The sequence below is a fragment of the Podarcis gaigeae genome, assembly GCF_964106915.1.
Source record: "Podarcis gaigeae genome assembly, chromosome: 12".
In the NCBI taxonomy this organism is placed as follows: domain Eukaryota; kingdom Metazoa; phylum Chordata; class Lepidosauria; order Squamata; family Lacertidae; genus Podarcis; species Podarcis gaigeae.
The window spans coordinates 2,051,646-2,073,416 of record NC_139688.1 but is presented as its reverse complement, the minus strand read 5'-3'; the positions used below and the strand labels follow the sequence as shown (position 1 = coordinate 2,073,416).

Below are 21,771 nucleotides of genomic sequence, written 5' to 3'. Positions count from 1 at the left end.
ATGATGTTTTCTTTAAGAGCGGGCGCACCACTGCCTCCTTCAGTTCCCCTGGGAATGTCCCCGTGCCAAGGGACAAATTGATGATATCCCCTAGGTGGGCCCACACCTCATCTGGACACACACTAATCAGCCAAGACGGGCACGGGTCGAGAGGACAGGTGGTGGGCTTTCCAGCTCGGAGGGGTCTGTCCACATCAGCTGGGGATATCCAGTCAAAGTAGTCCAATACTGGGCCCGAGAACAGTCAAGGGGCCTCCAGTTCCTTTATTGTATCCAAATTGGCAGGGAGGTCATGGCGGAGCAACAGGACCTTCTCCGCAAAAAAGCTCGCAAATGCTTCACAGCTGTGTGTCAAATTGTTATTATAATTTGGCTGTCCCTCGAGGGATGTTAAAGACCGAATTATACTAAATAATGTGTAAACATGTTCACTCTAGGAATGTTGTAGTTGTGTTTCACACACCCCACTTTCCCCCATAAACACCTTTGGTGAAGCATCATGCACACATCTTAGATACATCACACATATGTCACAAATGGGGAGGGGTCTCTGGCAGAAACCCATCCATCAGGTTCTGCCCCCAACCTTCTCTTGCCCTCCACCTTACCCCCATCGAGTGATACAAAGGAAGTATTGACAAGTTCCTGGGTTTCCAAGCCAGGTAATGACACCTCTTTGTCCTGACTCGGGAGCACAATCCATTCTTGGATGGTTGGCTATTGTGCATGAGATGACTACCTGCCTGGCACCCATTTGCCAGGGTGCCAGGGAGTATCTCTTATGCAAGACGCTGCTGAGTACGTGATCCCAGGTTTCAGGGATTATGGCTTCCCACATCCCAGACTCCCCCCTTGATAGCTATCCCTTCCCTGAACAGAACAAAGTTGGAATGGCACAAATCCAGACATGAGCGATTTTATATGCCTTTCTAAGATTTTCCCAGTGAGCCAGTATGTAGATATATTTATCAGTGAATTGTTGCATTCGTTAATGTGCAGCGGAGGCCCTTTGAATAGAGATAGGAAAAAAACTGTGATGAAGTGTTTTGTGGGGACATTTGCAGGAGTGATTGTGTTGAGTTTGGTAGTTGGTGTGGGTGTGTGTATGATGTCTGCTGGAGGGCAAACACCCCGCCTGCCCCCAATGTTTACATAAATTCCTGTAACACACTCCAGATATATGCATGTGAAATAAGGTTTTTGTGCGGCATAAACAAAACATAACATGTGGGATGAAACTGATCTCTCTGCTGCGCTGTTGTGCAAAGAGGAGAGAAACTGCTATGATGTTTTGCATTCAAGGTCGAGCAGAAGATAGAAACCACTGATATGAAAAACAGAATGTTCTACCTGCCTATCGGGGTTTCCCACACAAGGCAGGGTATTATTTCTAACAGTGCAAATTCTCAGAAATGGTCCACAGCACATAGATTTCGCTTTCGCTTTCGCTGTTTACTCCCATAGTTTCCCTGCAGCTTTCTCTGCCTTTCTTGTCCTCCTGAGCCGGGAGAGCCTTCTGAAATCTCAATCAGGGATAGTCCGACCATGAGGTGGGAGAATGCATGTTCTGAAAGAGCCCCCGTTTTCCAGGGACAGCCCAGGAATTGCATAAGCCATCCCAGTTTCTGATTTGATCCTGGAATGCCCCGGTTTTCCTTTTTCCTCCCCTCGAAGTATCGGAGAACAATTAAAAGTGATGTGTGTAGGTGCAAAAATGGACTCCTGCTTATCCTGAAAATAAAATTCCTGCACCAAACAGAGGAAAAGGTGATGGCAGCGCACAAAGCCCCTCCTATAATTTTGAAGGAAAAGGTCACCAATCCCCTTTCCATTCCGTAATTGCAATGCTTCAGCTGCCAGCCATTTCTCAGGAAACACTGGGTGTGTTTATTCCTTAATTGAAAATGGAGTCTTGCGCCGTCTATTCATAAGTAAATCCACGGTATTCAATGGTGCTTACTCCCAGGTAACTGGGTAAAGACTAGGCAGCTTCACACTGCAAGCCGAACCATGTTTACTCAGAAGTAAGTCCCACTGAGTTCAATAGGATTTCCCATGGGGCTGCCCTACAAATACCAGACAGATTAAAGGGTCTGAGGAACAAGGAAGTGGAATGAGGGATGCAGGAGAAATTTGATCCAGCTTCCTTTGAAAGGTGGAAATAGTAAATTTCCACTTTCCAAAGCAAAATGAAACAGTCAATATCTAAAATCCTCCCTTTGTGGAATCTCATGACGCAGTTCTCCAGCAAGAGTTCACAAGAACGCATATAACTGTGAAAATGACATGCAAAGGTGCATTTTATTAGGAACAGTGGCTTGCAAATGTATGTACGTAATTTACAAAGGTGTTTGTTAGGAGAAATTGACACAAAAATACGGCTAAACTTTCATAATGGTTCAAAAATAAAAATAATGCATTTCCTTTACCTCTTGATTGTAGAAAACCTCAAAGCAATTTGCAAAATGAATAAAACAACAGGATTATGATTAATAACAATGAAAACATCCACAAATTAAAACCAGCGACAAACTACAAACTTATCAGTATTCTAAATATGTGAGTAGCCTTGTCTAAACAAAAAATGTTTTTGCAGGCAGCAAAAAAAAGCAAAGTTGCCTGCCTGATGTCGATATGCAGGGAGTTTTGGTGCCGCCACACCGAAAGAACCATTTCTGACCAATGCAGAACAGATATTATGTGGCATCTGTAACTGTGCCCATTCTGCCAATCAAAGCATCCAGAGACCACATGTGGGATCAGGCGATCTCAGGACTAAACTGCTCCCAAACTCTTAAGGACTTAATATCCTGAGAGCAAAACCTTGAACTTGGCCTGGCAGCAAATCGGCCCAGGTGTCCAAGGCTGACAAGCACCCTCTCCTGTCAACAATGGTGGCATCCTGCACTCATTGCAACTCCCAGATTAGGCACAAGGGAAGCCCCACATATTTTAGAAAGAAATGAAACACTATGAACTGCAGTGTTTCCCAACCTTGTGCCTCCAGCTGTTTTTGGACTACAATTCCCATCATCCCTTGCCACTGGTCTTGCTAGTCAGGGATGATGGGAGTTGTAGTTCAAAAACAGCTGGAGGCACAAGGTTGGGAAACACTGAACTAGAGGATATAAGAGCATCCTTCAATTCTTTTTTCTTTTCTCTTCTTTCCCTTTTTCTTTGCAGGGCCATGATCCATCCCCTTGAAAGATCTGCCAGAGCTTTTCCATCAGCAGCTTAGAGGCCTCCTCCTTCTCTTCTCCAGCTGCCTTGTTATTCAAAGCGAAGCAGTGATTCCCACATTTCTTAACCAGTTTCAGGAGCACCTCATTTTCGGATTTCTTCACATATTCCTCCAAGGATTCACCTTTCAAATCCTCTTTGTGGGTGAACAAGACAAGCATGCGCTTCCCAAACTTCTTCCTAAACACCTTCTTGACCTTTTTAGCAGTTTTCTTGTCTTCTGGAGTGAAACGGCCCACAGTGATCACCAAGACCAGAACGTAAAGACTTGACTTGCAGAGGTTTTTGATCTCTCGCTTGTGCTGTTTGAGAGATTCTGAACTAGAGACAGCGGGCGTGTCAATCACAGAAAACTTCTGGCCCTTAGATTCCCCACTCTCCTTCTGGACGTTCTGAGTTGTCGGCTTAGCTGAAAAAGCCGAGTGAAATTTCTCCCGTCCGAGGAGGGTGTTCCCTGTGGCACTTTTTCCAACGCCAGCCTTGCCAAGAAGGACGATACACAGTTCCGATTCTTCCTTGTCCCCTGTGAATTAGAAAGATCACGTCAGAGCAGTGCTCTTCAACTTTTTCGAGCCCACGGCTCCCTTGACCAATCACATTCTTTCATTGGATCCCCGGGGGATCCATTACACGTAAGGGGGGGGAGTCCCCCCTTCCTACCCATCCCTTTTCTTTTTTTAAAAAAAATATTCTAAATTAATTTTACATTTATGATTTGACATTCAAACTTAGAATACAATAATGAAATATTGAATTCTCTGAATTCTCTGACCTCCCTCCTCCCCTCCGTGGAGTCCACAAACAACATTTTCTTCTGCATCTCATACCGTTCTCTATTTATCTATATAACTCGAATTTTAACCATAGTCTTTTTCACATTGCAAGTGTTATTGTAGTCCTGCTAATGTTTTTAATTGTTTACAGTGTTCTTTCAGGTACTGTGGTACCTCAGGATGAGAACAGAAATTGTTCTCCCGCGGCGCGGCAGCGGCAGGAGGCCCCATTAGCTAAAGTGGTGCTTCAGGTTAAGAACAGTTTCAGGTTAAGTACAGACCTCCGGAACGAATTAAGTACTTAACCCAAGGTACCACTGTATATGGAATAAACACACACACAAACATATTTTGAGGAGCAAAAAAGAGGACACATTTGCTGACTTCTACTGGAAAAAGATGGGGAAATGGTGGTGCTGTGGGTTAAACCACTGAGCCTAGGAGTTGCCGATCAGAAGGTCGGCGGTTTGAATCCCCGCGACGGGGTGAGCTCCCGTTGCTCAGTCCCTGCTCCTGCCAACCTGGCAGTTCGAAAGCACCTCAAAGTGCAAGTAGATAAATAGGTACCTCTCTGGTGGGAAGGTAAAAGGCGTTTCCATGTGCTGCTCTGGTTCGCCAGAAGCGGCTTAGTCATGCTGGCCACATGACCCGGAAGCTGTACGCTGGCTTCCTCAGCCAATAAAGTGAGATGAGCACCGCAACCCCAGAGTCGTCCGCAACTGGACCTAATGGTCAGGGGTCCCTTTACTGGAAAAAGAGGACACATGGCAGCCCTCTATGATATTCCCTATCCTGTGCATCAGGATGTTAAACTCAATGGGGGAACACTTACCAGAATCTTGTGTGTTGTCTTCTTTCTGACGCAATCTGGACCACGACTTCTGCCGCTGGAATGTTTGTTGCAACATAACAGGTTAGATACAAACAGCCTTCGGTCAGCAAACCCAACGCCCCGGGACACGGGTCCTCAAAAGTGCAAACTTGAGAGAGGATTATTGTAAATTTGTGGGGCCTGTGTTCCTTGGGGGAGAGGGTAGTTAAAAGGTGTCAGGAACTGGGGTTATTGACAGGAGTGGGTGATGGGCTCATGTTTCTACATGCCAAACACTCCTACTTTGTGACCTATTTGTGATGTATGTGGAAATGTATTATGGGAAGGGGTGGAAGGTCTTAAAAGTTCACGCAACCCCAAGCTCGGGGTTCCTATTCTCTGTGTGTTTGAACCTTGTTGCAACAAATAAAGATCAAGTTTACTGGTCACTGTTTTGCTTATTTAACTTGGCTGGAGACTCCTCCTCCTGCTGGTCAGAGGGATCCGCGGGGAGTGGCACCCCGACGAGCCAGGCAGCGGAGGAAATCCTCACCCCAGGATTTTTCCTTATCGCTGAAGTGACACTTGACAAAAACACACCCTCCATTAGCATCACGAGGACCAAACTGGGACTGCAAAAGCTACTTCCTCTGTCCTGCGAGAGAGCTGGGAGGAGAGCTGGACTCTTTTAGCCGGCCAGGATCCGGATATCTTCTAAATGGCTCCTTTGTTCCCACTTACCTTGGTGGATCCTGACTGCTTTGCCATATCTCACTGCCACTGACTCACCCGCCCCGGTCTCTTCTCCCTGCAAATGACAGAGTTACAGCTGTACAAACGATTGCAAGCTACTTTCTGTGGCAGACTTTTATTTTTGCAGTCCATACATTTTTATTTTTATTTTAAATCCCAGTAAAATCCCACTTATTTCTTTATTTCCACTGATGTGCAGATTTACAGAACGAAAACCACCAGCATGACAGACATGAAGAGGAAATGTTTTACAAATTCAAAAGACCACACACCCATTAGAGGGATACCAATCCAGACATTTCTACAATTGTGCAGTTGGTGTGCCATGACTCTGTCAGACTTCAGGGATATCATTCTCAGGCAAAAAAAGGCTTTTAAATGTGTCAAGAGATGGAGTCAGTTCCTGTGCTTATTCACCTGAGCCTGAGGGTAAAACTCGGTGCCATCAGGAACTAGAGCAAAACTGATCCTACCACAAATTCTTCAAATAATTTAAAAATATTTTGGCCATGAATCCACCCTTAATCTTGGGTTTTGTTTCCTTGTTCTATATGCAATTACTTAATTTTTTTCTGGGCAGAGTTGTGGCCCTCAAAACAGGCTCTGAGGCCAAGCCCTGCCTCAAATCAGTTCTCCCAGTTTCTCATTTTGACAAATACAGCTCTCTAAATTTGTGCAGCAATCTGCATTAAAAATAAAACAAACCTCATGCAAATTCACCAGCATTTAGTGCAAATCTCTCCTAAAAAACATTTTTGTATGTACACATTCTTGCAAGCAATTTACCCCAACATAATGCATGGATTTTTTAATTTTGTTTTTAAAGTAATATGTATATTTTATTCCACACTTCCCCCTGCTTTTTGCATTTTCATATACATTGTTTGGCTGGAGAAGTGCATCACAAAATTCAGGAAAGTGTGAATCACGAAGGTTGGCTGTGTTTCAGTTTCCATCTTATTTCAGAAAGTGCAAATTATGTAGGCTCAATTTTAACTGTGAACTAAATTCCTCTCCTGTCCCCATCCTCACATAAAGTCCCCTCAACAAGGCATCATCAACCCTCATCTTTTCCCGGGCAAACATTTCGTGAGCCAGGTTTCATCCTGTCGCCCCCTGGGATGGCTACAGCCAGCAGATTCCGAATGCCTATTTTGATTTCTTCATGCAGAAATGCTTTGCCCTTGAGCTGCAGTCCTAAACATCCCACTGGGCTCAGTTCTGCACCATGAAAAAACTAATTGGTTTGGACTCCTTTGCCTGCCCTCCGCCACTTCAGCTGCGGCTTCCTTCACTCCCTCCTACCTTTTTGGAGATCACAAGAATTCTCTCTTCATCAGTGGATTTTTCCTATTTCTGCTCTGTATGCTGCTCCTTCCTCCGCTCTCCCTGAAATCGTTCAGCTTGTGAGATGAACGTTCACTCAGAGCTGAAAATGAAAGTTCACAGGGAGGAATAAATTCAGTTTCCTGAAGCAGAGCAGGGGACGCCCCCTGGCTGTCCGAGACAGCAGCAGGTTGGAAGGGAAAAGACGTTGCAAGCAACTCCGGGGGGAGAGGGAGACTGCAAGTGGCAGAGAGCCCAATCCTGCACATGCATTCTCGAAAGCCAACCCCACGGAGTCCATGGGGCTCCACTCATGGCACGTGGACAGAGAAATGAGACAGAAAAGTTTCCCTCTCTCATTAGAACTTGTGTCCAGGGCCGGAATGAGGTTTGATGAGGCCCTCAGCTCCTGAAGGTAATGGGGCCCTTTAGATGTCCAGCTGTCTTTTGTCAACAACAAATTGTCACTGTTTTTTGTGTGTGTTGAATATATGCTATATGGTCATTTATGGACGTCATAGGTATCTCAAGCCATTTGCACATCACAAAATATGCATTATATCAAAGTAATTGTTTTTTATTTTCTATTTTGGAAATGAGAAGGGACACGGGTGGCACTGTGGTCTAAACCACAGAGCTTAGGGCTTGCCAATCAGAAGGTCGGCGGTTTGAATCCCTGCGATGGGGTGAGCTCCCGTTGCCTGGTCCCTGCTCCTGCCTACCTAGCAGTTTTTTGGTTTTTTTAAAAAAATATTTATTTATACAACAAGAAAAAACAAGAAAACACACACACACACACAAAAACCACAAGTATCAAATTACACACAAATTACAAAAATAACCATAGACGCATAATTTTCTTGACAAACAATAAAACATCTATTGGTCTTAACACTAAAGACCCAACTTCCTGTCTATTCCATATTTCAAGTTCAAATTACTTATTGCCAATACACATTTATTTCATAATTAAACTTATTGTCAATAAATCTAATTTCTTCTCTCTACCTAGCAACTATTACTGAAGTTCCTCGAATGCTGCAACAGAATTTAAACTACTATATTTATTTTTCAGATATTCTTTGAAAACCTCCCATTTAGAAACAAATTCCTGTTTGGATTTATTCTTTATTTTTTCTGATAAAACATCTAATTCGGCATATTCTGTCAGCTTTTGGATCCAATCTTGTATAGAGGGGATTTCATTACTCTTCCATTTTGCTGCGATCAAAACTCTTGCTGCTGCCGTCGCATATAAAAAGATACCCTTCCTCTTTTGTGGAATATCCAAAACTGTTATTCCCAGGAGGTAGGCCTCTGGTTTTTTATTGAATGAGATCTTTAGCATTTTTTGCAGTTCTGCGTGTATACTCTCCCAGAATACCTGTATTTTCCTACATGTCCACCACATATGGTAGAATGTTCCTGAGTCTCCGCATCTCCAACAATTGCTTGACACATTTTTATACATTTTTGAGAGTTTCCATGGTGTTAGATACCATCGATGTTGCATTTTTTGAAAGTTCTCTCTAATCGTGTAACAATTTGTGAATTTCCAATTGATCTTCCATAAATTTTCCCATTGGGCCATGGTTATTGAATGGCCAAAATCCTGAGACCACCTCACCATTGCCACTGTTACCTCCTCCTCCTTGACTGTCCAGTCAAGGAGGAGTCGGTAAGTTTTGGAAAGAGTTTTTCTTTTAGAATTTACAAGATCAGATTCGAATCGGGAAGTTTCTACTGAGAACCCCTTTTGTTTGTCAGATTTAAATTTTTCAAATAACTGATGGTATTGGAACCAGTCTGAAATGTGTTCTCTTATTTCCTCAATTTTTTTTAATTTTATTTGGTTATCTTCATTTTTTAGAAGTATTTTATATGTTGGCCAGCTTTCCTGAGTATTTTTCCGTTTTACTGCTATGGCTTCTACCGAGAGAAGTCCACCACGGGACTTTAGGCTCCATCAGGTTTTTATATTTTTCCCATACAGCAAAGAGTGACTTTCTTATTATATGGTTGGTAAAATTTTTATGAATTTTCGCTTTTCCATATATTAGGTAGGCGTGCCATCCCCAACGGTTGTCAAAACCTTCCAGGTCCAGGAGGTCCGGATCCTGCAATGTGCACCAATCTTTTAACCAGGTGAAACAGGCTGCCTCATAATAAAGTTTTAGGTCGGGTAGGGAAAAGCCTCCTCTCTCTTTTATGTCTATTAAGATCAGGTGTTTAATCCTGGGTTTCTTCCCTTCCCACAAAAATTTGGAAATTTCTCTTTGCCATATCTTGAGACAACCTGCTTCACCGAGTATCGGAATCATTTGAAATAAAAAGATTAATTTTGGAAGCACATTCATCTTTATAATGGAAATCCTACCGAGAAATGTTAATTTTAGTTTACTCCAGGTTACCAAGTTTTTTCTAATCTCTAGCCAAGTTTTGGTGTAATTATCCTGAAATAAGTTTATGTTCTTGGGGGTGATCCAAATACCCAAGTATTTCGCTTTGGAAGAGATTTTCAGGCCCAATATTTTTTCTAAGTCGTCCTTTTCTTCTGCGGTTACATTTTTAACAAGCATTTTTGTTTTTGTAATATTCAGCTTAAAGCCTGCCACTTCTCCAAATTCTTTAATCAGTTCCAGCACTCTTTTCAGACTTTCTTTAGGGTTTTCAGTCATAACGAGTAGATCGTCCGCGAAAGCTTTAATTTTATATGTTTTGTTTCCCAGAGTGATGCCTTTAACAAGCTGATCCCTTCTTATCTGATTGTTCAATACTTCCATCACCAAGATAAATATCAGTGGAGACAGTGGGCAGCCCTGTCTGGTTCCCTTGTTTATTTTGCACTCCTCAGTAATTCTTCCGTTGATGATCAATTTTGCATATTATTCTGAGTAGATGGCATTTATTCCTTTACAAATATTTTCTCCCAGTCCGATTTCTTCCATTATTTTTTTCATAAACTTCCAGGACACATTATCAAAAGCTTTTTCAGCGTCCACCAACATAATAGCTGCTGGTTTATCAATTTTAATATCCAAATATTCTAATACATTAATCACACATCTAATATTGGATTGCATAAATCGTCCGGGAAGAAATCCGGTTTGATCTTTATGAATTATCTCTTTCAGCACCATTTTTAATCTATTTGCAAGAATGTCTGCAAATATCTTGTAATCGTTATTTAGCAGTGCAATGGGTCTGTAATTGGCCATGTTTGAGGCTTCTGTTCCTTGTTTATGGATAAGAGTAATAAAGCTGTCCTTCCAGGTTTTCGGAAGTTTTCCATTTGCCAGAATATTATTCATTAGGTCTTTCATGGGAAGAAATAATGCTTGTTCTAACTTTTTATAGTAATTAGCTGGAAGACCATCTGGGCCCGGTGTCTTTCCTAATTTTGATCTCTGTATAGCTTGTTGCACCTCCATAGCTGTTATTGGTGAGTTCAAAATGTCAGTTTTTTCCTTAGGTATTATTGGTAGCTTATTTTTGCCCAGATAATCAATTATTTTTTCCAGAGTCTCTGGACCTTCATTATATAGATTTCCGAAAAAACTAGCAAAGTTTTTACTAATTTCCTTAGGTTCTTGAATCCATTTGTCTTCAATTTTAATTTTATTGATAATTCTATCTTCTTTTTTCTTCTTTAATTGCCAGGCCAGAAGTTTACCAGGTTTATTTGCAAACTCAAAGTTTCTATGTCTCAACCATTTTATCTTCCATTCTATCTCTTCATTTATTATCATGGAGAATTGCGTCTGTAAGATTTTTATACTTTGCTTAATTGGTTCATCATCTGGTTTTTGGAAAAGGATCCTTTCCTTTTTTCTAATTTCCTCCCAGATCTCCATTTTCTTCTTCTCCTTTATTTTCCTTTGGAATGCGTTTTGTTGTATAAAGAAGCCTCTTATGACGGCTTTACCCGCGTCCCATACCGTCTCTAGATCTACTCCTTGATTTAAATTAAACTTAAAATATTCTTCTAAGATTTGCTTGGCCTTCTGTACAATTTTTTCATCGTTTAGCATACTCTCATTAAGTTGCCACCTTTTAACCTTTTCTTCTTTTCCTTTAAAGTTAACCCAGACCGCGCTGTGGTCAGAAATTGTCCTTGGGTGGATTTCTGCTTTTGTAATATTATTTAATAAATCCTTTGTTGTCCAGATCGCGTCGATTCGTCCCGCCGATTTATGTGGCTCTGAGTAATGTGTAAATTCTTTCTCTGTTGGGTTCTTAAACCTCCAAGCATCGAACAAATTCAGGAGTTCTATTAATTGGAAAAATGTAGTTGGGAGTTTGTTCTGCCTCTTTTCTTTCTTCTTTATTGTCCTGTCCATGTTTGGATTGACTACTCCATTAAAATCTCCTAAAAGTATAATTCCCCCCCCTATATATTCTATGACTTTTTCTTCCAGGAATTGATAGAATTCGGATTTTCTTTCATTTGGTGCATAGATTCCAATAACTATCACTTTTTCATTATTGATCTTAACCTCTATAATCACTGTTCGGCCTTTTTCATCATTATAAAGCAGTTTTGGCTCCAGCTAGGTTTTACATAAATTACCACCCCTCTCTTTTTTTCTTTACTTGATGCAATAAACTCAAGCCCCAATCTCTTATTTATTAATACTCTTTTATGTTTTTCCGCTACATGAGTTTCTTGCAGACAGATTAGATCATATTTTTGCTTAACCAGAATATGTTCCACCTTGTTCCTTTTTGATTTTTCATTTAAACCATTTACATTCCAAGTAATAAATTTATAATCCATACTTTATTTCTTATGATATGTCAACAGGTTTAAAAAAATAATAAAAAAAATACACATTCAAGGCCTCAGTATAATTTAATAAATTCCCTTCTTAGATCTGTCTCCTAACTCTCAACTGTTTGTTCAATATCCTCTGATTCTCCCAACAATTGCCGTTTTCCTCCGAGGTCTTTTCGGTACTTTCTCCAGAACTTGTCTGCGTCTAATGCCGACAGGCACTTTCTACGTTTCCCTTTGAAGAAAAAAGAGATGCCTTCCGGGTACTCCCACCTATAGTCCACTGCCTTTGCCTTTAATGCCTTGGCCAGAGGTCTATAAGCTTCTCTCTCTTTTATCAACCGATTTGGAATAATCTTGTGGACGATAATATCATTTCCTTCTGATTGAAATTTCTTCTTGTTACTAGCTTGTAAAATTCTGTTTCTGAAATCCATAGAGTTAAAAGAGACTAAACAATCAGCCGGCCAGTTGTTTACTTTTGCTACATTAAATTTGACTCTGAATGCTTTTTCTATTTTTTGTGCTACTTCTGCTTCTTCTAGGTCTAACCAAGCTGCTAGCTCTTTTGAGATTTTTTTCTCAGTTGTTTCCTCTGCGTCCTCCGTTAGTCCTCTGAATCTTAGGGTATTCTCCCTTCTCTGCATTTGCAACATCGCAATAGAGTCCAAAGTTGAATCCTGCTGTGCTTTCAGATCTGCTGTTTCTTTCCTTATCTTATCACATTCCTTTTTCAACTCTCTATTTTCATTTTGTAATTTTTTCTGAGCTTCCTCTAGATTCTGTGTTTTACCTTTAAGGTCTAGCACTATTTTCGTCAGTTCTGAATTTTTTTGTACTAAATTGTTGACCTGAGTTGATAACTCAGCTGCTATTTTCACATTTTCATCTATTTTGGCTCCCATTGAAATAAGTTTTTCTTCTGTTGCTTTTGCCTTTTCATTTACATTATTTTTTAAATCTCGGATATCTTTCTTCAAACTTAAAATTAATTCTCTCATATCTAATGGTTGATCCATGTCAATTACAGAAGTTCTCCTGATTTGTGAGGCTGATACTGCCGCAGAACCTGACACAGTTGTTTTTTTACCATACATCACTAAGAAATTCAATTAGCTCACTAGGTAATTTGTTCCCTTCCCCTCTGTCTTACAGATTGGATATCAATTAAGTTCAATCTTTCTTAATACAATCGTGTCAATATTTCCAATGTGATAATTAATGAATGTCAATTAAGTTCAATCTTTCTTAATACAATTACAACAATTTTACCAGTCTGATCGTGATCTCTGGCCTATGTATCCACTATTTTTTTTTATATTCCCAGTTTCACTAAATATATTTTAAATTGATTATGAACAATTATCTAATTAGTTACAGCCAAGTATCAATACAGCAATAACACAAATTCATCAGATCAAATAAATATAATAAGTGATTGCAATCCTTGCATTTACTTAATCATTCAGGGTAATAGATCAAATGTATAATTCTTCCGCGTAGTCTTTGCTCACGGTCAGATGCGTCTCTCCCACTCTGCCAAGGTCGGGAGGTACGCGTTCGTTAGTGGAGCTAGAAGGGGGAGCTAAAGCTAAGCTGACCCCGAAGCCTTGGAAGGAAATTCCAGGGTGATATGGCGTTGCTGCAGCACGAAGAAGAGGACCCCCAGACCATTTTCAAGCTCCTAAAAGCTGAGCAAGAAGGGGGAGAAGGGGGAGAACTTCTTTGGTGCTAGTTCCTGCAACCCTCCACTGACGAGAAGCTCGAGCCCGTGGGTATGTCTGTGGCTACACTTCTAACAAACTGAAGCAAACCTAAACGATTAGCCTATTTTACCTACTGAACTTGCTAATTTATGACTAGAAACAAAGTGTTTGATCTTAAAACAAAGTGTTTGAACTTAAATGGCTTTTCGCAACTGACCAAGATTTACCTACAAGCTATATCAGACTGGTTTTTTTTCAAAAAAGATGTCTATTCCATTAATACCTAAGACGTTTTAGCCATTTTTTTCTGCTGGAGTTATGAACATAAAGATTACCTGTGGCTTCATTAGTGTTGCGACAGAAATAAACCAAGAAGTCATGAAGAAGAAATAATAAAAAAGACCTTTCCCAAGTGGTAAAATATATAAAGGGGTCTCCAGATTCTTCAGTATAAAATTAACTGTTGTTCACAAGTTAGTTTTCAACTGTCTGTTCACGCTGGCAAAACGAATATAAGGGGCCAGAGACTCCCAGAGAACGGTGGTGAGTGTGTGAGAGAGTGATTGATTACAAAGTTATAAAACTGTCACAAGACTGATAAACATCGCCTCTCCTCTACCAAGAAGTGTGGCTATTCTCCTTTTCTGGGGATTTCTGTTTGTCTTCGGCTGTGGACTGCTACGGAGTATAAATCAACTTAATAACAGCTAAGAGTACTTCTGCTGACTCATGTGCTCCGACATTTTCTTAGACCGACATTTTCCTGGTTTGAGGAACGGAAACGAACTGTATTAGACTGACATAGAAAGAGAACGGGGTCGAAAATCGCAGAGAGGGAGTGATTCAAACAGCGACATCAGCTGGTGAAATAAAACTTCGCCCTCTTTTGAAAAAGACGTTCCTCTAATAAGACTTATAAGAGCAATTACAGCAATTTTTGCAAGATCTGCAACTATTGAAGATCCCAAAACGCTGCATCATAATCTGCTGAAAGAGACAAGGTTTCATAAATTCTTATAGACCCTATACCCCATTACTGGAATACCATTCCTGTTACCTCTGGAAAAGTAACGTCTGGAGAGAACTTAATAGCACATAACATTATTGCATTGTACATTATTAATTCAAAATACTCCCCAGCTCTTTTCTTATTATTTAAATATACTTTTCGTATTTTCTTCCCCCTCTTTATTTCTTTACAAAGTATAAATTGCATTATTATTTTTGTTTCTTTCCTTTGTATTTCTTTTGTGTTTTTGTTTTGTTTTGTCTCTCTGTTTGTTTCATTTTTGTTGTTTTTCTGGTCGTTTTTGTGTGGTTTTCAACTTGTGTCATTTTGTCTTGTGGTTTTTTTTGTTTCTGTTTTTTTCTGTTTTTTGTTTCTGTTTTTTCCTGTTTTTGTTTGCTTAGCCTTTCGCTATCTATTGGTAGCTAACGCAGCTGATATTAGCATCAGATGTCATTAGCTTTGTTGCAAGGTGCAGACTAACTGAACCCCTACCTAGCAGTTCGAAAGCACGTCAAAGTGCAAGTAGATAAATAGGTACCATTCTGGCGGGAAGGTAAACTGTGTTTCCATGCGCTGCTCTGGTTCGCCAGAAGCGGCTTCATCATGCTGGCCACATGACCCGGAAGCTGTACGCTGGCTCCCTCGGCCAGTACATAGTACAGAGCCAGTGTGGTGTAGTGGTTAAGAGCAGTGGACTCGTAATCTGGGGAACCGGGTTCGAGTCTCCGCTCCTCCACATGCAGCTGCTGGGTGACCTTGGGCCAGTCACACTTCTCTGAAGTCTCTCAGCCCCACTCACCTCACAGAGTGTTTGTTGTGGGGGAGGAAGGGAAAGGAGATTGTTAGCCGCTTTGAGACTCCTTAAAGGGAGTGAAAGGCAGGATATCAAATCCAAACTCTTCTTCTTCTTCAGTAAAGCGAGATGAGCGCCACAACACCAGAGTCAGTCACGACTGGACGTAATGGTCAGGGGTCCCTTTACCTTTACCTTGGAAATGTACCATTTTTTCCCCTTTACATTTTTTAGGGGACCCCAAGAGAATGGGGCCCTAAGCTATAGCTTCTTCAGCTTATACGTAAATCCAGCACTGCTTGTGGACATTCACATTTGCAAAATGCTCCCTAAACTGCAGGTCAGATCGGAGCTGAGCTACTTTCCAGAGAGTAACTGCTTTGCTGCTTCAGAACTGATAAGCCCTTTCTTATCTCAAGTCTGGCAAACAGACTTGCAGGAGAGGCTTGTCTCAGGAAAAAGCTGCTCTTTCTCCTGCCACTTTAAAAGCAAGGCAGAATGAAATGCTTTTTGTATTTTAAAGGAATATTTCTGTATTTTATGGCTTAAGGTTAGAATCATAGAATTGATCCTGAGATGATCCCAAGCATCATCCAGTTTAACCCTCTGCAATGCAGGAATCTGCAAGTTGCCGTAAGGGTATTGAATTCATGACTTTGGCGCTGTGAGCACCGTGTTGGTTTGTCATCAGGAGAATTTAGAGAGGGGAAATTGTGTGCAGGCAAAGGGTTAAACATCGGCTTCTCTGTCTTCTGAATACCCCCTGTGACATTACCATGTATGAGAGAGTGCTGAAGGGGAAATTGTTAAATAGGTTGCACAGACAGGACCCAGGGGGGTGGAGTCAGTGGGTCTATAAAGGAGTTCTGAGAGGAGTTCTGGGAGGAGTTCGTTGGGAGTTGTGGGTGGGTAGTTGGTTGGATTTCATGGGTTGGCTGGTTGGGAAAGGCAGTTGGTAATAGAGAGACAGGGCAGTTGGTCCGTGAGTGTGAGGTGGTAGCAGAGATAGAGAGAGGAACATAAAAGAAAGTAAAGAGGAACACTGTTTGTAATGCTGTAATAGTTTTGTTTTAAGTCTGAAATAAAATACACTCTTCTTTATGAATTGAAGCTGACTGAGACTGAAGTGATTTTTACCAGAGAGGACCTGGTTGGTGGCAGTGGATTAGTGGTGTACGGGTCAATAGTCTATGAGACGACCGGGGGCTCCGTACGAACGCCACACACCCCTCCCCAAACCATTTTTCTTCCTCTTTTCAAAATTTCTTTATGGACACTCATTCATGCTTGTTTTGGACTTAACTCAGTCAGTGGTCAGCATCACACATTGAAAGAACAGTAAGAGCACATGACTTCCTTCAAGGAATCCTGGGAACTGTAGTTCACCTTTCAGAGAGCAACAATCCCAGACACCCTTCACAGACTCCAGTTCCCAGAATTCTCTGTGGGGAATCATGCAACTTAAATATACTGTATGCAGTCAGCCCCAGTCACCTATTTGTTAAGTGGGAATAATTATGGTTTGCCACCCAGATCAGAATCCTTCCCATCAACAAGTGGGGATTTTGATCTGTTATTGCTAGGGCACGGCAATATATGGTTTTCATCATTGCAATGCATCACCAGCTAAACACTGCAATATATTTATTTATCACAATGTCTGAAATAAGGATGGAGCTATAGATGTGAACAGATATCTGGTTTTCAACACAGCCATATATCACCAGCTAAACACCATGATATACCGATATATCACAATGTCTGATGTATGGATGGAGCTGTGTAGAGGCACTGACTGGCTTCACGGTTTTTCCCACATTGGGATTTCTGCATAGTACACACACATCATGAATTGCGATAAACTGCCAGGTCGAATATTATGAAACCGATATCACGATACGGACTTCAAACCACTTCCAGACAATATTACCACCCAGCCCTAGTACTGGCCTTGATAAGATATGTGAGTTTGTTTCCTTGTCCGCGTACGTGGAATAGTTTTATATGTGCTTTTATTGTTATGTTTGTCCTGTTCAATTGGTTTGATGTGTGATTCAGAAATGGAATGTACTGATGCAATCCATCATCAATCAATCAATCAATCAATCAAATCTTTATTACGGCCATAGACCAGAATAAGTAGGGTGGGGTGCAATCATTTAGAATCTGTAAAACGTTTTGGAAAGCTAAAAAGTATTAAAAGAGAAGGTATATCTAAAAGACTATAAGAATCTAAAAGAAACTAAAAGAGGGGTTAGGAGCATTAAATGGATGTGGAGGAGCATAAAAGGTTAGTATATAAAAGACTACAACTATCAGTTTAGAGAGCACTATGATGTGAGTGTTCATGAAATCTTGTTTGTGGTGCAGGTCATCATCCGATGGATCTTGAGCGCTGCTGTGCAGAATCTGGCAACGTTGTATGTTGTAGCAGGGTTGGGATCTGATAGCAGCAGGGAGGTACAAAATTGTCCTGTGCACCTTGGGATACTTATAGAGTAGTGGGGAGAGGAGGCTAATACAAATGTCTCTATAGGATAGGCACTGGAGAAGCACATGCTCTTTTGTTCCTGTTTGTCCAGAGTCACAGGGGCATTGCAACTGATACAGTGGCAAATAAAATACTAAGCAGGTGATTCTTAGGACATTGCACCCAGACAATCCGGTTTGCTCATTAGTTTATTTGTTTTTCTCCTGACAGCTCAAAGGAAGCTGGTGGGCTGTCTTTAAAAATCCCCAGCTTTGCTAAAGGGGAGATATTGAAAGAAATGATTACAATGGTAAAGTAACACCACACCTGCACCACACACACATAAGGCGATAAATACTTTTCTGTAGCTGAAACCCTTGTAAGCTTTCCCTTCCCCCTCTCCCTTGGCCCTTTTCCTGCCTTCCGCCATGTAAGATCCAAGCGCTGCCTCCATGATGGGCGTCTCCAGGTATGGCCTTGCATTCCCCTGGACCATCTCCAGGACCATCTCCATCAGCTCAGAGACCTGGTCCTCCCGTTCTCCTAATGCCGCCCTGTTATTAAAAGCGCAGAAGCGCCCCCCGCATTCTTGGACCAGCTTCCGGACAGCCTCGTTATCTGACTGCATCACGTAATCCCGCAAGGAGTTGCCTTCTAAGGCTTCTTTGCGGGTGAACAAGAGGATGGTGTGCTTCATGGCCTCCCTCCCAAACATCTCCCGGACTCGCTGGGCTGCCTCCTCGTCCTCCGCGGTGAAACGGCCCACCTGGGTCACAAACACGAGCGCGTGAGGGCCAGGCTGAGAGAGGTCAAGGCAGCGCTTGGTCTCCTGGTCCAGCCTTTCATCGCAATCTCCGGTGCCCAAAATATCCGCTGTGTCAATCACGGACACAGGATGGCCTCTCCAAGTGCAAGATGCCTTTTGGCAGGACAAGGTGGTTGTCCTGGCCTGAAGTTTCGAATCAAAGAGCTTCTGGCCAAGGATGGTGTTTCCTGTGGCACTTTTGCCGCCTCTAGTCTTGCCCACAAGGACGATCCTCAGTTCTCTCCTATTTCCTGCGGGTTTTGAAAGACAGCTGGTCAGCAAAAATATCAGAGCAACCACTTCTGGTGGGATCCCTCTTAATATGTGATTGTTGAGAATTATATTGTTTGCTGATCCTCAGAGAGACTGAATGAATATGTAAAGTGTAAGGTAAAGGTAAAGGGACCCCTGACCATCAGGTCCAGTCGTGACCGACTCTGGGGTTGCGACGCTCATTTTGCTTTATTGGCTGAGGGAGCCAGCGTACAGCTTCTGGGTCGTGTGGCCAGCATGACTAAGGTGCTTCTGGCGAACCAGAGCAGCTCACGGAAACGCCATTTACCTTCTCGCCAGAGTGGTACCTATTTATTTACTTGCACTTTGATGTGCTTTCGAACTGCTAGGTTGGCAGGAGCAAGGACCGAGCAACGGGAGCTCACCCGTAACGGGGATTCAAACCGCCGACCTTCTGATCGGCAAGTCCTCCGTGGTTTAACCCACAGAGCCACCCGCGTCCCTTATGTAAAACACACACATGTATAAATAAAAGCAGAAGAAGAACAGATTGGGAAACATTTGTGTACACCTGATAAATTCAACAGTGTAAATAAGTTTTGATGGATGCAATAATGGAATACTGAATGGTTTAGTTTTTTGTAAAATATGCAGGGATTTATGATATGCATCTTGAATTTGAACAAGCGCTCGTTCCTTTTCCCAGCTCTGGTCAGTGCAGGCAAGAATGAGCCGGGCGAACCAGCGGCCTGATGCAGCCGAGGGCATCTTTCTAGGTTCCTGCAGATGTGCGTCAGGATGGCATCCCACCCAGCCACCTCCCACCTCCCCAAATCACAAAATATTACACATTGGTATAACAATATTTTTTCTGCAAATAAATAAAATAAATGTCATTGGGGGTGCCGTGAAAAGCTCCTGCGAAATAGATCTGGAATAACCCACCCCACCCCAAGCAGTCAATCTGGCTCTGAGTCACTGGAACCCTTCCTTACCTCCTCTGGTCCAGTCCATCTTCCCCTGAAAAAAAGGGCAAGAAATCAAGATGATATTCTCAGGCAGCCTTCCATCTGCAAACCCAGCACCCCACCCCTAGTCCAGACATGTGGTATCACAAATGAGAAACAGCACATTTCAGACATAAAAATGTTCAGAATATTTTGCAAGCAATGAGAAAGGAAACGCCCACTGAACTGTGCCCAAACGCTGTGGCTCTTTCCTCAGGTGGCACTTAAACAGAATTCAATTAAAAACATAATTATTTTTTATTTCAAATATTATTTTCACGTATTGCAAGCAGAAGAACACCCCCCTCACCCTGAAGAGAGCGCCTGGCAAACATCAGTCTAAACATATAAGGCTTTATATGACATTTGATGTTTTATTATGTGTTTAGATCTGTTGGAAGCCGCCCAGAGTAGCTGGGGCAACCCCGTCATGCATGTGGGGTGCAAATAATAAAATTTATATTCTGGTGGAGTGTTTGCTTAATTTATTCATTTCATAAAAATATGCACCCCTTGATTGTAAAAAGAAAAAAGAAGAATCTCAAAGCATTTTGCCAAAAGATAAAATCACCATTAAGAAGAATTAACAATGACTTAAAAGCTGAGTTAAAAAGTTAAAATGACAAGAACAGATTAAAAGTCTCGTCAGCTTTCTAAGCATCTGAATAGGCTTGTCTAAACAAGATTAACAGGCCTCCCAAGTGTCCCTATGTTCCAGGGACAGTCCCAGATTTACACAAGCCCCTCCGGTTTCACATTTGACCCCAGAATGTCCCACTTTACCTTAGAATAATAGAAACATAGAATTGGGGAGTTGGAAGGGACCACGAGAGTCATCTAGTCCAACCCCCTGCAAGGCAGGAATATCCAGCTGCCCCAAATGGGGATCAAACCCGCAACCTTGGCTCTAACCAACAGAGACATCCAGGTTCAGGATGTTCCTATGATCCTCGGAGAAATGTTGGAGGGCCTGGAGTTACGGAACCCACGAGCCAAGGAGATAAGTAACCAGACAACCTTTAGAGGACATCTGGATAGGGAAGCTGTTTATTGTTCGGTTATGCTTTTATATACACGTTGGAAGCCTCCCTGAGTGTCTGGGGTATAAATAATAAAACTATTAATATTATTATGGGATAGAACGTCCCTATTTTCATTGGGTAATGGTTGGGAGGGTAAGGAATAATTTCAGCAAGCGCCAGAAGGAGCAGTGGCGTAGCGTGGGGGGTGCAGGGGGGGCCGGCCGCACCGGGCGCAACATCTGGGGGTTAGGGTTAGGGGGTGCAATTCCACGGGTTAGGGGGCACAAATTACTTGCCTTGCCCCGGGTGCTGACAACCCACGCTACGCCACTGAGAAGGAGTACAGTGTCCCTGACAAAAACAACCCTGCAACTGCCCTGCTCCTGTTTGTTGTGGAAGAGAAGCCCCAGTTCGGGCGCACTCTTAAGCCACACTCGGTCGATCAGCCTTTAAGGATCCTCCACAGGGATCCTTCCTTGCCTTTTGTTGCAACAGGCTAAACACAGCTGCTGCCTCCCTAGGAAGCTTGATGGCAGGGGCCCAGCCTGGTATGTCTGGGCATATTGAACGGAGCTGCTTCTGAGCGAGGAAGGTGCGCCCAGGAGCGCGGAGAGGCTGCCCCGGGCTGGAAGCGGGACAAGGGGCGTCTCCCGGGTCCTCCTGCAGCAGGGGCTCCCTTTGCAACCAGATCCTTCTCTCCCTCCTCTCATCTCTCCCCCACTCGGCCCTTCCCAGATGGCAGACCTCACCTCCTCAGCTGCTTCTGCAGATCCTTCCTCGGCCCGCGTCGTCTTCCACGCCGGTCTGAGTTTTCCTGCAGCGAACGGGAGCGAGAGACGAGCTGCTTCTCCGAAGGGAAAATGAAAGTAGCAGCTGAATTAGGTCCCCTTCGGCTTGGAATGAGCAGGACAAGAATTCCCCCCAGTGGCTGCCTGGAGAACCAGCAGCTGGTTTGGGCGGTGGGTGGCGGCGTCGGGCGCTTTTCAGTTTAGAGAAAAGGCGAGCGCACGAGAGGGTCGCAGAGTCAGAGAATTATAGAGTTGGAAGG

The 21,771-nt window shown here is 42.6% G+C and overlaps 3 protein-coding genes across 4 annotated transcripts in view; 2 read left to right on the top strand and 1 right to left on the bottom strand.

Moving 5' to 3' along the window:
- LOC310827680 (uncharacterized protein) overlaps positions 1 to 21,771 on the top strand; it is a 919,426-nt gene that overhangs the window by 516,075 nt on the left and 381,580 nt on the right. The window lies entirely within an intron of this gene.
- Positions 1 to 21,771, top strand: part of LOC310827821 (erythroblast NAD(P)(+)--arginine ADP-ribosyltransferase-like) — an 840,324-nt gene that overhangs the window by 598,235 nt on the left and 220,318 nt on the right. The window lies entirely within an intron of this gene.
- Positions 3,121 to 21,677, bottom strand: LOC310827837 (GTPase IMAP family member 2-like). 2 transcript variants are annotated; one of them, XM_083704340.1, is made up of 6 exons: positions 21,473 to 21,677; positions 19,690 to 19,714; positions 6,883 to 7,006; positions 5,566 to 5,632; positions 4,846 to 4,900; positions 3,121 to 3,763 (listed from the first exon to the last, which is right to left on the bottom strand). In XM_083704340.1, exons 4-6 carry the CDS (start codon positions 5,590 to 5,592, stop codon positions 3,141 to 3,143), a joined length of 705 nt encoding a protein of 234 aa, XP_083560466.1. In that variant the 5' UTR covers positions 5,593 to 5,632; positions 6,883 to 7,006; positions 19,690 to 19,714; positions 21,473 to 21,677; the 3' UTR covers positions 3,121 to 3,140. The 2 variants fall into 2 exon arrangements, with proteins under 2 accessions (XP_083560466.1, XP_083560465.1); XM_083704339.1 differs by lacking the exons at positions 3,121 to 3,763; positions 4,846 to 4,900; positions 5,566 to 5,632; positions 6,883 to 7,006 and adding an exon at positions 17,852 to 18,711 and having other exon boundaries at positions 21,473 to 21,640.